Source organism: Aythya ferina (assembly GCF_964211825.1).
Source record: "Aythya ferina genome assembly, chromosome: 2".
NCBI lineage: Eukaryota > Metazoa > Chordata > Aves > Anseriformes > Anatidae > Aythya > Aythya ferina.
In genome coordinates, this window is record NC_140297.1 from 85,417,285 (window position 1) to 85,433,182 (window position 15,898).

At 37.3% G+C, this 15,898-nt stretch overlaps 1 protein-coding gene across 2 annotated transcripts in view; it reads right to left on the reverse strand.

The window, feature by feature from the left end:
• Window positions 1-15,898, reverse strand: part of MARCHF6 (membrane associated ring-CH-type finger 6) — a 45,911-nt gene that overhangs the window by 5,483 nt on the left and 24,530 nt on the right. For both annotated transcript variants that reach the window (XM_084508647.1, XM_084508646.1), the window contains exons 11-23: window positions 14,739-14,797; window positions 12,767-12,847; window positions 12,270-12,338; window positions 12,070-12,144; window positions 11,120-11,254; window positions 10,550-10,669; window positions 8,294-8,394; window positions 7,708-7,845; window positions 5,925-6,126; window positions 4,068-4,137; window positions 2,703-2,884; window positions 1,440-1,574; window positions 1,008-1,097 (exon numbers count right to left, since the gene is read on the reverse strand). In XM_084508647.1, the coding sequence (XP_084364773.1) occupies window positions 1,008-1,097; window positions 1,440-1,574; window positions 2,703-2,884; window positions 4,068-4,137; window positions 5,925-6,126; window positions 7,708-7,845; window positions 8,294-8,394; window positions 10,550-10,669; window positions 11,120-11,254; window positions 12,070-12,144; window positions 12,270-12,338; window positions 12,767-12,847; window positions 14,739-14,797 (1,457 nt within the window). The remainder of the gene's footprint in view (window positions 1-1,007; window positions 1,098-1,439; window positions 1,575-2,702; window positions 2,885-4,067; window positions 4,138-5,924; window positions 6,127-7,707; window positions 7,846-8,293; window positions 8,395-10,549; window positions 10,670-11,119; window positions 11,255-12,069; window positions 12,145-12,269; window positions 12,339-12,766; window positions 12,848-14,738; window positions 14,798-15,898) is intronic.

Consider the following 15,898-nt stretch of genomic DNA (forward strand, 5'->3'; position numbering starts at 1 on the left):
ATTCTTGGATGTATGTACTCAGTTGGGCAGACCAGAGCCTCTGCTTGTGAAGACAGCACCTCCCCAACTCCTGGGTTTCTGTAATTATGACTAGAAGCTGATGTCTGAACGTGACTAATCATGGGACACGATCATTTTCAAACAGCTACCACACAGAGCTAGACAAGGGCCTCTGTCCCACAGCTTGGGTGTAATTATTTCTAAGGATGACTCAGAAGAGCACATGTATAACAAACAGGCCCAAAAAAAGCATTTGAAATGAAAGGAGCTGTGCCATGAAGCAAGAGGTACTCAGAAAATTAAGGCTACATTTCTACAGTGTGACACCTAAAATGATCAGCAAGTGGTTCAACAACTGGGACTCTGGGCTACATCTAATGAAGACAGGAACCTTTTGTACAGAGGTCAAGACTTGCACCATGGCCATTACATTTGATGCAGGGCTGAAAAGTTATTTTCCAAGAAACAAGTGAGATACATTATTGAGGCAAGTGTAGAACTTAAAGGTTGCACTCAAGGAAAAATTACTTGTGCCAAAAAGCGCAACAAGCTGTGCAACTCGTAACCACTCATACCAACTTAATCAAAGGGGAAAGGCAATACTATCTTTCAGATCTTTGTGTATGCATGAGGGAATCTCTACAGCTCCAGTGACCGCAGAGATTTTGTTTTTGAGCAGTGAACATTATGTATATCCCCAATATGAACACATGTGAATTCATCTGAAGAACTGTATCTCACTTTAACAAAAACCTGATAAACTGCATATACATACACACAGCATTTCTTGATTTTCAGTTTCTGAGGTTTATTTTTATTCTTACGTGTACCATAATGGACTTGGATTTGCAACTTAAAGGAGTTCTACAAGACTAGTTGAGTTTTACTCAGTTATTCAAATTACTCAGTTGCTACAACAGTGATTTTAATTTTCTGACTCACACATTCAAAAAAACATCTGTCAAAACATACTCTACAGGTAATTCACATTGACATTTTTTTCTTACCTGTTCAATAACAGTTTTCAGCCACCACTGAGGACCCATCAGAGTTATGGCTGCAATTATTTTGGCATGCAGAACTCCAAGAGCCCAGTCCTAATTTCATAAAAATGGGTTAGTTAGCATTAATAACTTTTTAAATACCTTGATGACTGAAAAGTTTTAGAGTAACTTCTTAATATTACTTGGAAATGAAAAAATTACTTTCTATTTACAGAGGAATTTGTTTGAAAGAGGCATCATCTTTTGCCATTTCCTAAGAAAGACAGGACACTCACCCTCACTTAACATCTATAAAATACTCAACTCCCTGGAACTGGGAAGATCAGCTTCTGCTAGTAATTAGAAAATTAAAGCCTTACACTTACAGCAACAGACTAACATTAATCTGAAGTAAAGAAATGGATCAATAGCAGCAGAAGAATGAGAGCAACTGACCTGCCAGGGATAGAAGAGAGGCGTTTGATCCAAAGGAACTCTCAAAGGTGCGACAATGACCAGTTCAAACAGAAGACCAAGCAAAAGTGGAACCACACCTGCTAGCAGTATAGCCACTATTAACGTCTTCATTATCTAAAACATCCAAGACATGCAATTAGTATGTTTGTCATGATTTGTTATTTTTAAATCTTCAAAACGTAACCTGAACTACAAAACCAGATAAAACTGGAGAAAAAAAAAAAACACTACAGACTTCTAATTCACATATACATAGACACCCATAAAAGCAATTATAAACATAAAATATCTGCAACAAAAATTTTCAGGACCAGGTCCTATTCTAAGCCCTCTCCAGAAAAAGACATGACTGTACCTATTACTATCCATATTGTTTTAAACCACAGACTTGCATTTTATCAGTAAGGAATACCATCCAATGGCATTATTATGTTGAACTTTTCTAAAACATTTACAAGAATGTAGAGGAACGTACATATTTTCCAAGCATTTAGAAGAATCTTTCCAAAACTACAGATTTTTCTCCAGTTAAAACCAAATCTTACAAGTTCATCCATAATGGAATATATCTAACTTAAGCAAAAGAATTACTAACAATAACATGCCTGAATATTTCTTCATTCTAGAATTCTCTCTTAATTTACGTATGTCACCCAAAAATCAGATACAAAACTAGTATGACCTAATTAAGACGTTCAGATTAAGGAACAGGTAGAATATTACACAAGAACTGTATTACACAAGAACTCCTGAAAATAAAAGGATTTTTTCTATAAAATTCTTAATCTGAACAATACTCTGGAAGATCAGACAGATTATAAAGATCTTTCTGAAAACATGCACCAAGTTACTTTTCAGAGACATATTCATTATCTGTTATTTTACTGTTTTGTTTTGTTTGTTTGACAACATTGAGTTACTAATGAAGTAACGGTTGATCTTTCAGGTGCATGTGAAAATGTCGATATATTTGAGGACGCATCACATATGGGATAATATGCAACATACTCACCTTTACAGGAACAAAAAAAGACGTGAACAAACATATATGCAAATCATGTACACTGCTTAACATTTCCAAAAGTTAGCCCATGCAATGGGAATGTAACCTGCACAAGCTTCAAAAAGGAAAACATAGTACATTACAGGGCAAAATTGGCAAGGAAAATTTGAACAATTATGTAATCTACTTTATTTTTTTTTCCCCTTGATACTTCAGTAGAAATATTTCATAAGACTCACCATGAGAGACCACTCTTTGACCTTCTGAAAAATGACTCTACGGCCCTGTGGCATCCAGGCTACCAGCACAGTCACTGCTCGGATGGTAAGCCAGCAGACATAAAGACCACAAGCAGCTGTGTACAGTTCGTGGATTTTGGCGGTGCCCGTCCAAAATGACATTAACCATCGCCCAGCAAATACTGAAAACACAAACACTTAAGTACTTTTGATATATTAAGGAAGGATGCCTATAACAATACTTACCAAATTCATTGCTAATTATCAATCCACAAATAGTTTTTAGCATTAAATGGTGTTTTGGTACTATACCCATAAAGCATGAACATGCAAAGCCCTACAGAAATAACCATGTAGATGATGCCGAATACATACATACGATATTTTCTTCTAAAATTTCATTACCCCAATGATGTCACCTGACCTAGCACAAAACAAAGCACTGAATGTTGTGCTATTCAGAGCCTAAATAGCAATCTTCAGAACTTCAAAGGCAATAATGGATCACTGCATAAGCTTGAACTGAAATCTTATGGGTGATGTTTAGGCTATTTCACTGCCTCACGTTATTTGTTTATTTTTAAGGTTTACTATCAGGTTTTCTGAAGCACTCTAATGAAATGGCAAGGCACATTTGCTGTTTCATTTTTTAAATAGGGTTTCTATTCACTAATACTACCACGGAATTACTTTTATGTAATGTTATTCAAACCACTACAAAATTTAGAACTCACACCTCAATATAGTATTGACTTTAGGATCACTAATAAAAGGAGGTAAAAGTGACATGGTACTACGGTAGCCAGATTTAAGAGAATTCCAACAAATTTACATGTCTTAAGTTGTTCCGAATTATTTATAACAACTCTGAAATACTTTTGACTTGGTTAAAACTGCTTCTTCATACACATTTGGAAGCAGCACATATATTATTTAAAAGTCTCCTAGTGACCTGTCATGGCAACACTTTCAGAAATATTTAATTAAGATACTGTAGGAATCCAGGTAACAGCCTGTTTATTTTCCTTTTCTAAATGGCAAAGCAAACGCAAGGGGTATCAATTTTCTCACAATTTTACTATAAAGAGTCTCAACACTTGGAGCTCTCCCTTAAAAAATACAAAACAAAAAACGTAACTAAGTAAAGTAAATATTGATCTCTTCTCTACTGAGTTGTCATTTATGTAAAGGTACTAACTCTATCATTCAAATTCTAGGCTTCTACAATTTTATGGTGTACCTTTCAAAACGAGATATCGTTTCTCCATATTTTCTTCTTTAACTTTATGGTGTGATTTGGAAACACCTGTTATTATTGAGCATTAGTCTGCATTTTTCATCACAGTTTTACAATAACGAACTTACCTGGTAAGGTAAGGCAGATAAGACTAGCAATCAGTAACGTTATGCACATGAAAACGATCAAAAGAAATATCTGAAAGAAGAAAGAGAAAAACTATTTATAAGAAAGGAGTCTGCGAAGAACAACTTAAAATGTTAGACACAGAAAAGTACACCAGATGAACAGAAAATCTTTGGCAGCTGAACAAGTAACTGCTTAGTTATCATCATCAGTTCAACGTCAGCATCCCAAATTACTGAAAACTTATACTATGCAATGATTTAAAAGGGCGATGATTTCAGCCCATATCCTTATCCAGAAGCATCCACAAAAACAAAGCAAAACAAACAAGCAACAACAAAAAAATACAAAGGCACTTAGAGAAAGGTGGACTTTCCAAGCCTCTGGTTTAACACACCTGTTCCCCTTGAAAGTAGCATATCCACACTACAGCTGCTGTGTATTAGCAGGTCACAAAAGATATGACTGCCCTCTAATTGCCTCCTTAGCAGCCAAACTAAATTCAATTAACCTGTCCATCATCCCGGCAACTTTGTATGAACTTGACTCAAACTCAAAATGTTACAAGCAACATAGTTTCTTTAAAAATAACACCATAATCTTATCTGAATCTTCAAATGTGTCTAACCAACACCTTGTGTGTATGCATCCATTTTCATCTGGACCACTTTACTGATCAGCATATCAAGAAGGGAAGAAAGGAGCACTTGCCGTAGAAGTAAGACTGGGACCACTCCTTTCAGTAAGAACAACGTATTTATGCTAGGTTAAATTGGTCTGAGTCAAAAGCATGCCTTGACTTCCTGGTAGGACTAAACAGGTATAGCAGCATCTCCTATGTGGGGGGCAAATTCATTCTGTTTCCCTAGTCCTTTCATCCCTGAGTTACTGCCTCCCACTGTTCTTTCTGCAACAGTGGGAACTGTTGTAGCTCATGCTCTCCTGCAGAGAGATATTTCAAAGAGTAAAAATAGCTGTGGAGGGAATTAAAAAAAAAAAGCCCCGACTTAGAACAGGCACAGACTTAACTGTTGTTAAGTCCTGAAATCCTTCCAGATTTGCTTTCAGTTCTACTTAGTTGAGTCTTACAGAAAAACAAACAAACAAAAAACCCCTTTCCTTTGTACACTGTTGTGAGATTTCTTTTAGCTTAAGCATTTTAAGGAAACTTCAGAGGCCAACAGTACACTGCTCTAACTTCAGCCACTATTCCCACCCTTGAGCTGTATCTGAAGCCACGGTAAATGAGCTCTCCTAAAATTTACATTTGATTAACTCAGTCAGAGATCTGGTACAACCAAAACAATTTATCTAGTTTGACTTGCATATTATTTTTGACTGTTAAGTATTTGCCAAGAAGCATCTCCTTTCTAATAGCAGACATTTAGAACTTTAAAGTAATTTAACACCTTTCTGTGTAATACAGACACAACAGAAGTTTTCCATTTAACTTTACAACAAAGGAAAGGAGTTTAGAACACGCTTCAGCTATGAGACTGGAGTACCCCCTCTCGAAAGCTATGCCTTGTTACAGATTTTCCTGAGGCACCTGTTTGCTGGAGTTTATTACACCATTACTAATCATGAGGAAAATAAGACATGAAGTTCAATAAAATACACAATAGTAAGTGTAGCATCTATAAATAAAATAGTAATTGAAGGTCACATTATAAAGCTGAAAAAAGCTGCACGTGAGAATATAATGAAAAATCTAAAACTCAAGAAGTTGCAAACTGTACAGAACACAAAACATGATCTGCCACTTGACTTCTGAGAAGGTGTGGGCCAAATCTTTAAAAAAATTAAAATCCACAGCTATTTTTCAAATGCCCTTCTACTAATCTGTTAGATATACCTACCCTGAGTGGGAATTTTAAAGGCCTGCGATAAGGCTGGAAACCCACGGGTCCTCCTTGCTGAAGTATGGCTTGATGGGCTGCATGAAGACCCTCTCCCACAACCGGAATGGCATTGTTATTGCGAGCATGCTGGTTGTTTGGCTGCTGGTTCGCATTGTTTTCATTCTCTTCTTGGTCACCAAGTAGGTAAGAATGGAGGTCTCTGCAACAACCAAAATCTTAGTTTTGTCCTGTTTGATATGAATGAAAATCTTACAGATGCATAAATGCCATAATATATACTCTGAATGAGTACAAAACTTATAGAGGAATACCGGCAGAATCTTGAAAAAGTAAAATAAACCATTTTCTGATGAACTACTCCATGTCTTCTTAAACACAGACTGTGGAAGGAAAATGCCAGTGCAGATGCAGATTAGAACAGTGGAAATACAGTCAAAGATCACTCATGTTTACTTTAAAACATAACCTGGCATTAAAGTTGTGCATATAAAAGGGAAATTGCATCAATATTCCCATTCACGTAAGCAGACAGTTCAACTAAGATTTTATTTTGCTGCTACTAAGCTCTACTGGAAACAATTGCCTTCAAACCTCAACAGCACAGGGACAATACTGCTTTACCATAGACACGTTTACACTATCTTTCAAGAAGATTCCAAACCATTCAAAACCCGTTCACAACTTTTTAAGAACATCAGCCCCAGAACCAGTTTATCTATTTAAAACACATTCTATTCATATTCCCTGCATACCTCGTTAGCAAATAGATCTTGAATGTTTAGAAGTTAACTTTCCTCAGCTGCAGCAGAATTTTTATAGCAGTGAGATGCATGCAGATATTCTAATACCAGACAATGAAAGCATTTTCACAACACTGCTTGCTTTTCAATAAAACCCAAGTAAAGAATTTTAATCTTTGCTCAACTGTAATTGCTACAGAAATATTTTGCAGTTGTTCTTAGCAACTGTGATAGTGAAGAAAGCAAACCCATTTCTATCATATCTGCATTTCTCTTCTTCTGTCACGTTTAAATACTATAAAAACACTGATAAATGCATTCCAAGAGTAACTCTCCAAAATACAAACTAAGAATGTGGTGGTGACAGTTTCAGGTCCTTATGAGAAGTTGAAAAAATACACTGGACTACAATGGAGTAAAAAGTCTCTCTCATTCATTTTCTTAGAGTCTCAGACAGCTTAGACTTGGTAAGAGAATGCCAATCTACTCTGAAGTTAAATTAAAAAAAATATAGCAACAAAATCAACTTTTTCTTTCTTGACTACAACATGAATTCAAAAATCATTTCAGGTACATTAAGTCTGGCTTGCAGTCAAAATTAAAGAACCTCATTTTGTGCATTTACTCCTTTACTTCGCGTTACAAAGACACACTTATAGTTGTCTTTTGAGAGAGTGATATCTACCTTTAAAACACCTAATTTTAAGGTATCAGCGTCTTCAGCTTAATATTTAACATATTTAACAGAGTTAACAACCTGTTAGTCAGACTTTTATAATTTTACTAAGCAAGTGCTCTAATAACGTACCAAAAAATTACTGGACTAGTCCTGAGGTACAACACAGAAGGAAGTACCTACACAGGAACTTACTATACTTTTTTTTGTTGTTGTTTGTTTGTTTTTAAATCAGATATCTATCTATAAAACAACTGTTAAAGCTACTTGTTGGGATATTTCTCTTGAAAGCATGCTGCCTTCATTTGAAAAAGGGCTAAGATGGACACAAGGCTTGGAGCTGATTTTGGCTTTCTGCACTTACAGCAAATATCCAGCAGTAACAGTCCATGCTCGTACGAGGCCTTTCAACCATTGTCTTGTGTGCCCTTGCTCTAGCAAAGCTGGGAGCACCACCTGAAGTAAAAGGAGCTCTAGGGAAAGTTCACTTACTGGAGCATCACTAGAAACAACAGGAAGAGCAGGAAATCAAACACAGGCAACATTCTGTTAGTAATCTGTTACACTGAATTATACTAACAATAATATAACGATAACCTTGTCATTAAAAATAAATGCAGTTACAGCCATTCTTTTATTCATAATCAGGTATGAACATGAAAAACAAACACACTAACCTCCCTGTGAAAAAGTTTAAGAGAAAGCTGTTTTGGAGGAATACAGAAAGTAAACAGTTATCATTATGGAGATAACCCCAAATGCCTGCTGTTTTTCTTAACAGCTTTTTGACAAGTTATACTGTGTATCCACACGGTTTGACATTTTACTTTTCTAGAACAGTTTGGTTTAGCTGTGAAAACATGTCACATTAATGCTCAAAGAGCTCAAATACATTTTTCTTCTAGTTACATGGACATTGAGAAAACATCTTTCTGAAACGAAATACGTACCTGTAGAGCATAACATTATATGGAAGAAAGTTAGGCAGAAGATACTTAATAATGCGTATAGGAAGCCAGAGCATGAGCAGTACAATTGATCCAAAGACAATCTGCAACAAGGAAGGTAACCAGTTAGTTTGAGTAGCAGATTCAACCAACCCTCTGCTGCCCACCCTGGGCTAACTGCCCATCATCCACCCAGCTGCTAGTTCATTCCCCTCTCCTGCTGGATGGGGAGAAAACAGAAGGAAGGAAAGAAGGCTCGTGGATTGAGATAACCACAATAATAGAGAGAGCAGAAGCTGCATGTGCAAGTGAAATAAAAAGAAGAATCCATTCACCGCTGCCCATCAGCAGGCATATGTTTAGCCACCTCCTGGAAAGCAGGGCACATGCTCAGGAAGACAAATGCCGTAACCATGAACTCTGCCTTTCTTCCTCCTTTCCCTGCGCTTTTATTACGGAGCATAAGCCATACAGCATGGAATCTCATCCCTTTGTCAGTGTGGGTCAGCTGTTCCAGGTTTATCTCCTGCTCCTAAAACCCTACCCACACTCAGCTTACTTGCTGGAAGGTTGAGGGAACAGGGCAGAAAGGAAAGGGAAAACCCCGATTCTGTGCAAGCAGTGTTCAAGTATAGCCACGAACACTGGTGTATTATAACACTTTCAGCCACAAATCCAAACTGCAGGAGGACGTGGACTGCTCTGAAGAAACATCAACTCCACCCCAGGCAGACCAAATACACTGCATTTTGTGGTGAACACCTTCGAGCACCGAACAGGATTTTGGCTCAATAAGCACTGACAGAATAATGTTGAACAGTTCTAGTTTCTTTCCCCTTCAACACCAGGAGTATGAATTTTGGATTTCTCTCTTTTCCTAGCAGCTGGGTTTTCAAGCAACTTGTAAAAAATCAAAACTCTTTTTGAGGTTTCATTTCGTCAACTAGATGAAAGATCAAAGCATGGGGGGGGAAGAGGGAAGTATGGAAACCACACACTTTTATAAATTCCACTTCCTTAAGGAACCAAATTAAAAATTAATTATTTTTAAATACATTCTTACACAGTATACAAAAATGCCACTAGAGAATAAAAATTCAGCAAGTATTGCATACCTAATATGCAAGGAAGAAATCAAATCCTGTTTTTGGACTTAATAGTTCATGTTCTACACAAAAACCTCCTTAAAAACATTGAAAAAGAAACAACTTGGAAGGTCTGATATTTTTTGAAATGGCAACCTGTAAACCATCACCATCCTGAGCCTCGTATTCCAGCATGAGGCCAGCAAAAGTTCTTGAATTAATTAGCTAAGCAAACCGTAAGCTGAAGTTCAAGTAACAGCCAGTTCCAATGCAGTCACAGAACGTATGTTTAAGACCTCTGGGAACAAGCAGATGCCTGCCAATATTTGTGCCACTTGCTGTTACACAATGTTTAATGGAACTAGAATATTGTGGTTATCTACAAAGGAAATACTTTTAAAGGCAAACAGGTCAACTCCTCTAATGTTCTGACAGGCTCTCTAATAGAGAGTGCTAAGATCTCTCTATGAGCTTTCACTGCTCACAGCACTTCAGGTGCATGTAATGCTGTGTGTTAAATAACTTTCCAGTACACCGGTTTTCACAGTTCGCAGGACCTTATTTTAAAGATAGCCTGAGACACTTCCCTCTATTGCCCTGCTAAGCAGACTTTACACAAACGAATTTAAAGGAAATCACAAAAAAGTTCATTGATTCCAGTATCATGGAATGGTATCTGGAAACAGACACCACTGGCTACATCAGTGCAATTCAACACAAAACTTAACCAGAAAGTTACTCTACCTTTTCTGCACTGCTTTAGCTGAATCAGACCAAAAATGTTTACTGCAATTACTGGGAGCATCATGAAGCAGTTAAGTGATTTACAATACCCATAATAATAAACACTTGTTGGCTGAATACACAAACATTTGCTGCAATTTTGTGTAAAGGGAAGATATTCAAGAATAATTTGTTTTGGAAGGAACCTCTAAAGCAAACTAGTCTGACCCTCTACTCAGAGCAAACCCAATTGCATCAAGATTCTCAGATCCTTATCCAGTTGAGTTTTCGTTATTTCAAAAGCTGCAAATTCTGTTGGCAACCAGTTTGAGTTTGATCACCTTCATGGTGAAAATGTTTTTCCTTAAATATGTAGTATTGTATATGGGAGTTAAAAGTAGCAGATGAAGTTTTCTTTCCAAGTACAGAAGTTTGTAAGAAAAGTCCTTACCACTGATAATATAAACCTCCTGAGATGTCTATAAATGGGCAAGTGAATCATTTCCTGCACAGGATTAAAGTCCGGATCATTCAAATTCCTGAGAAACCATAAGACACCAGGTCTCAATACCTAAAGTGGGAAATAGAAAACAATCATCAAGGGAAAATTATCTTTGTATTTCATATCATTCATGTTACATTCTATGTAACTCTGCTACACAATAAAAAAATAACAGGTGTATAAATATAACATGGTTCAACAAAATGATATAGAAAAAGAATAAGGAAAGCATTTTCATAGAGGACTAGAGAAGCAATAATTCTCTAAATTATTAACAAGCTTCGCCTTCAAGTGTTAATATTTAACAATTGAAATTTTTGAAGACTCTGTAATCTGAAAACGTTGAATACTCTGTCATAATTTTCCAGTGCAGTAGGAACCACTGCTGCCATTTTCAAACAAAACTGAAATCCACAGAGAACACAATAGCAGCAATACCCAGTTGCAAAAGATCTAACAGCTCAACATGCTAGCTTCTCTAACTAATGTTGCCTAACAATTTTGTCCTTATAGACTTACCTCTCTCAGTAAAAGAATGAAGGATGCAAAATAGAAGACGTAAACCATTCCAACTAACCAGTGCAGGAACATCGTGGTACCGGGTGCAGACTGAAAGCTCAATTCTCTGTCTTTCAGGGTGGCATCAAACATTTCCTAAAAGGTAAGTAATAAACAAATATAGATAAAATTTGGCGAACTTCTACAATTACTTATTTTGTTTATCCTAGTGCATACACACTATTTGACATTTAAATTAGATGTCTGAGTCATGCATCCATAAATAATTATAGCATTTAAATAAAAAGAATACTTATGAACATTAAGTAAATACATTAAGAACAGCAAGTGAAGATCAATTTCTGATCCATGACATACAGAGAGAAGAAAAAAGCCAACTCAAGCATTTATATACACTGCATACGTTATAAATCAGTTCCAACAGCGTAGCACTGTGATGGAATAAAACAAGTAAAATTACAGTTCTATGAAGGGTAGAAGAAATTAATTTTCTCTGTTTAGAATTAATCTTTTCTGGAAAATCTTTTCAAATTTTACTAAGCTGTCCTTTTTAATTCAAAGGAAACACAGCAAGAATCTTTTTAAAAGAGATCATGTAACTATTATACCATGAAGTCATTAGCATCTCGTGCAAGACAGCTACCATAAATATTCAGTGCACCAATTTGCCTGTAAATTTATTATCACAGTGGTCTTGTAAATGCAGTAAAAATGGTTACAATCTTATTAGCTTAGTTCTACTAGGTTAACTTATGTTAGTATTATGAGTCACATAAAGGCAAACAAAATTACGTGCCTACAAGAAACCCAACCTTCTCACCCTAGAAACATTATGTTTACAAAAACAGTAAATGTGTCATCCAACTCGTATCAACAATTCTCATTAGAACTTTCTTCCTTTAAATATAAACACTTAAAAAAAATAAATTATCCCATATTTCTATACCTACCAAAGAGCATATATCCAACCACCAGCCGCAGATGAGAGGAAACACACCAATTTCTACCACCACTAACAAGGAAACCTTAGGGGTGGAAAAAAAAAAAAGTAAAGAACAACTCAGATTGACAGAAATTAAGAAAATTATAACATAACTTTAAATGCAAAAAAGGTGTTTTATTTGTTTTGCTACACAAAAAAAGGGATTACCTTGACAACAATGTAGCAAACTCCTAACAAACGACGTGATCGCTGGAACTTAACAAGCGCTGCCAAACCCTAAATGGTTCTGTCAAGAAAATACTGAAAAGCACTTTATAACAAGCCCAGCATTTCTTAATTTAATATAAAATATTATGTTATGTGGCTTTTACCAAAGGGGAGTGGAGGGGGGGAAGGCTTCTTCACTAGCCTTCTTGGATAGACCTTCAAAATTTACCCAGAGGCATTCAAGTATGCTTTTAACCCCCCATAATATCCTAGGATTTTGTTTCATGAAAGACGTAGAGCGGTTCTGAAGAATGCAGTTCCACTCACAACTTGAAAAAGGTCCAGGAAAACTGAAAGCTTTTCTTCTAATTTCACAGAAAAAGCAGGGCAAAATGGTGAATCAGTTGCATCTGCAACACCTCTGAACATCCCCAAAATATCTCCAGAAAGATGACTCATGTAAAACCTGAATCAGGTAACTAACGGCAAAAGGATACATGACAAACAATTAGAGTCACTGCCAGCAGAACATATCCAACTATAGTTGTAATCAGCCCTTCAAAATGAGATGCTTGAACCTGGAGGGGGAAAAAAAAAAGGGAAGATTTATCAGTCTCTTAGAAGATTACATCTCTATTTTACACAATTAAGACAGAGTCCAAATCTCAACTCTTCAAGAAGAATGACAAGTTAATTTAGTTTTTACATATTTTAATTTGCTACTTTTTTGGTAGCTCCATCGAGAGTAGAAAGCGTTCCATTTACTGGAAAAGCCACATAACACTTTTCTTCACTCGTGTAACAACCTTTTTGCTGTCCCAATTTTCAAGAAGGGCAGAAAGAAGACCACAGTAATTAGAGGCCTGTCAGTCTCACTGGTAAATTTTACCAGTGCCTGGTAAACTTATGGAGAAGATTATTCTAGGAGTTACTGAAAAACACCAGGAAGACAACTATTCATTGGTAACAACCAATACAGATTCAGAAGGGGAAAGTCCTGTTTAACAAACTTAATCTCCTTTTGTAACAACGTTACCCAACTAGTTTACTAAGGGAAGGCACTTGATGGGATCTTTTTGGGTTTCAGGAAAGCTTCTGATACTGTTTCTCACAGTATCCTTCTGGACAAAAGGTCCAGCATACATCTAGACAAACACCTAATACAATGGGTGAACCATTTGCTGACAGGTCAGACTCAAAGGCTTTTAGTAAATGGGCTTACATGAAGCTGGCAGCCACTCACTAGTGCGGTTCCTCAAGGCTCCATTTTAGGGCCATATCTCTTATGTTTTTATAAGAGAGATCCTGACAAATTAGAGAGCTGGGCAATCACCAACATGAAGTGTAATGAGAGCAAGTGCTGAATTCTGCACCAGGGAAGGGACAACCATGGATATACTGGGGGACAAGTGGCTGAAGAGCAGCCCTGTGGAAAGGGATCTGGGAGTTCCAGTTGACAGCAAGTTGAATATGAGCCAGCAGTGTGCCCTGGCAGCCAGAAGGGCCAGCCGTGTCCAGGGTTGCATCAAACACAGCATTGCCAGCTAGTCAAGGAAAAGGGATTGTCCTGCACTGGTCTGTGCTGCTGCAGCCTCACCTTGACCACTGTGTGCAATTTGGGGCGCCATGGTATGAAAAAGACAAAAAACTGCTAGAAAGTATTTAAAGGAGGGCAATGAAGATGGTGAAGGGTCTGGAGGGCAAGATGTATGAGGAGCTGCTGAGGTCCCTTGGTTTGCTCAGCCCCAAGCAGAGCAGGCTGAGGGGAGGCCTCATGGCAGCCTGCAGCTCCCTCACGAGGGGAGCGGAGGGGCAGGTGCTGAGCTCTGATCTCAGGGGACAGCGACAGGACCCGAGGGGATGGCATGGAGCTGGGACAGGGGAGGGTCAGGCTGGGGGTTAGGGAAAGGGTCTGCACCCAGAGGGTGGTCAGGCACTGGGACAGGCCTGCCAGGGCAGTGGTCACAGCACCGAGCCCGACAGAGTTTGAGAAGCATTTGAAAAACGCTCTCAGACACATGGTTGGATTTTTGTGTGGTCCTGTGTGGAGCCAGGAGTTGGACTCTGTGATCCCTGTGGATCACTTCAACTCCGTATATTCTACCATTAGACTCCATATATGAAACAAAGCATTATCTTACACCTCCTCCTAGCCTTCACTAACTACCACCACCAAATGTAAAAGTTACCCACTACACACTAAAAATGTACATGAACAAGATGCTGTTAACAAAACCACAAAGACCATACATGCATTTTTTGTAAAAGGAAGAAACCTCACTTAAAAGTTAAATAATAGAACAAGTGTGAAAGAGTGAGAGAACATTTTTAAACATAGATTACAAGAAGTTGTAGACTTTCCAGGTTACAATTCGTATCACAAATAAAAGTGTAAAGATCCTACAAAAATACTGTGATTATACGAACAGTGGCAGCTTTTACATTTTGAAAGTATAAAATAGCACTTACATATTCCTCAAAGCCCAGGCCAACAATGGAGAAGTGACCAATGTGGTATGGACAAAATGCTGCATAATGTAAGCAAAAAGGAAAAAAAAAAAAAAAAGGTCATGAGAACTGCTAATCAGAGTCTTATCTGCAGGATGTATGGTAATTATTCCTCTGGTAATTATTCCACATTATATCAACATGGTAATTATTCCAATTCTCATCAATTTTGATAAAAAACCTCAAATAACTACACAAATATTTGTGCTATACTTCAACTATTTTATGATGTCAGGTTAGAACTCACACTGGAAGACTACAAACAATATAAACCTGCACAAACTAAGATGACAGTCTTCTTAGCTCATATTGCAGAGTGTAAATTAATTCCCTTTCCCAGTCTTACATACTAGATTGTATCATTCTCATACATACACTGCTATAGGAACCTGTACGAATATTTACTTTCCCACGCTTCCGATTCACTTTTACTGCTTTCAGTTTTAGGATTATGAAAAACGAAAGCTCTGAAGATGACAAGGAGAAACAACAGTCCAGCGAAGGGATACAGAGAAACTGAGCATCTCAGGCTTTTACTTCTACCCTGAATTACTGTATTAAGAACTATCACCATTCCTGAGAACTCGCTCTTGCCAGTTTTGAGGTCTCAGAAGGAACGAATTCAAACACACAGTACTTTCACTGCTTCCAGACATCTCTGCATTTGTAACAAGATCAAACAATCATTTTAGCTCACTCTGTGGTCTAACTAAGCTCCAAAGGACTCAAGAGTTCAAAGCTGACTTTCCTATGGGATTAGAGGGATGTAACAAGAAAGTAAAAGAGAAGCAATAACTGCATTTTTTGGCTATTTTGCATTCATTTTTGTCTATAACCTTCTTTTTTGCCTTCTGCCTTCAATGGTGACCTCAGATGTCTTTTCCAACCTAAGTGATTCTATGATAACCCACTCTGTGTACTACTGTAGACCAAACATATCCCTAAACGAAAAGCATAATGATTTTCTCTCTTCTCCTCGTTTCTATACAAACCAACATATTAAAAAACTGCAAAAAGATTTATCAGGACATGCACTACCTTCAACAACAATCAGAAACTGTTAATCTAAGGCCCTTTCAAAAAAATAAAAAAAGACTCATCAGTTACTGGGAAGGGCAAAA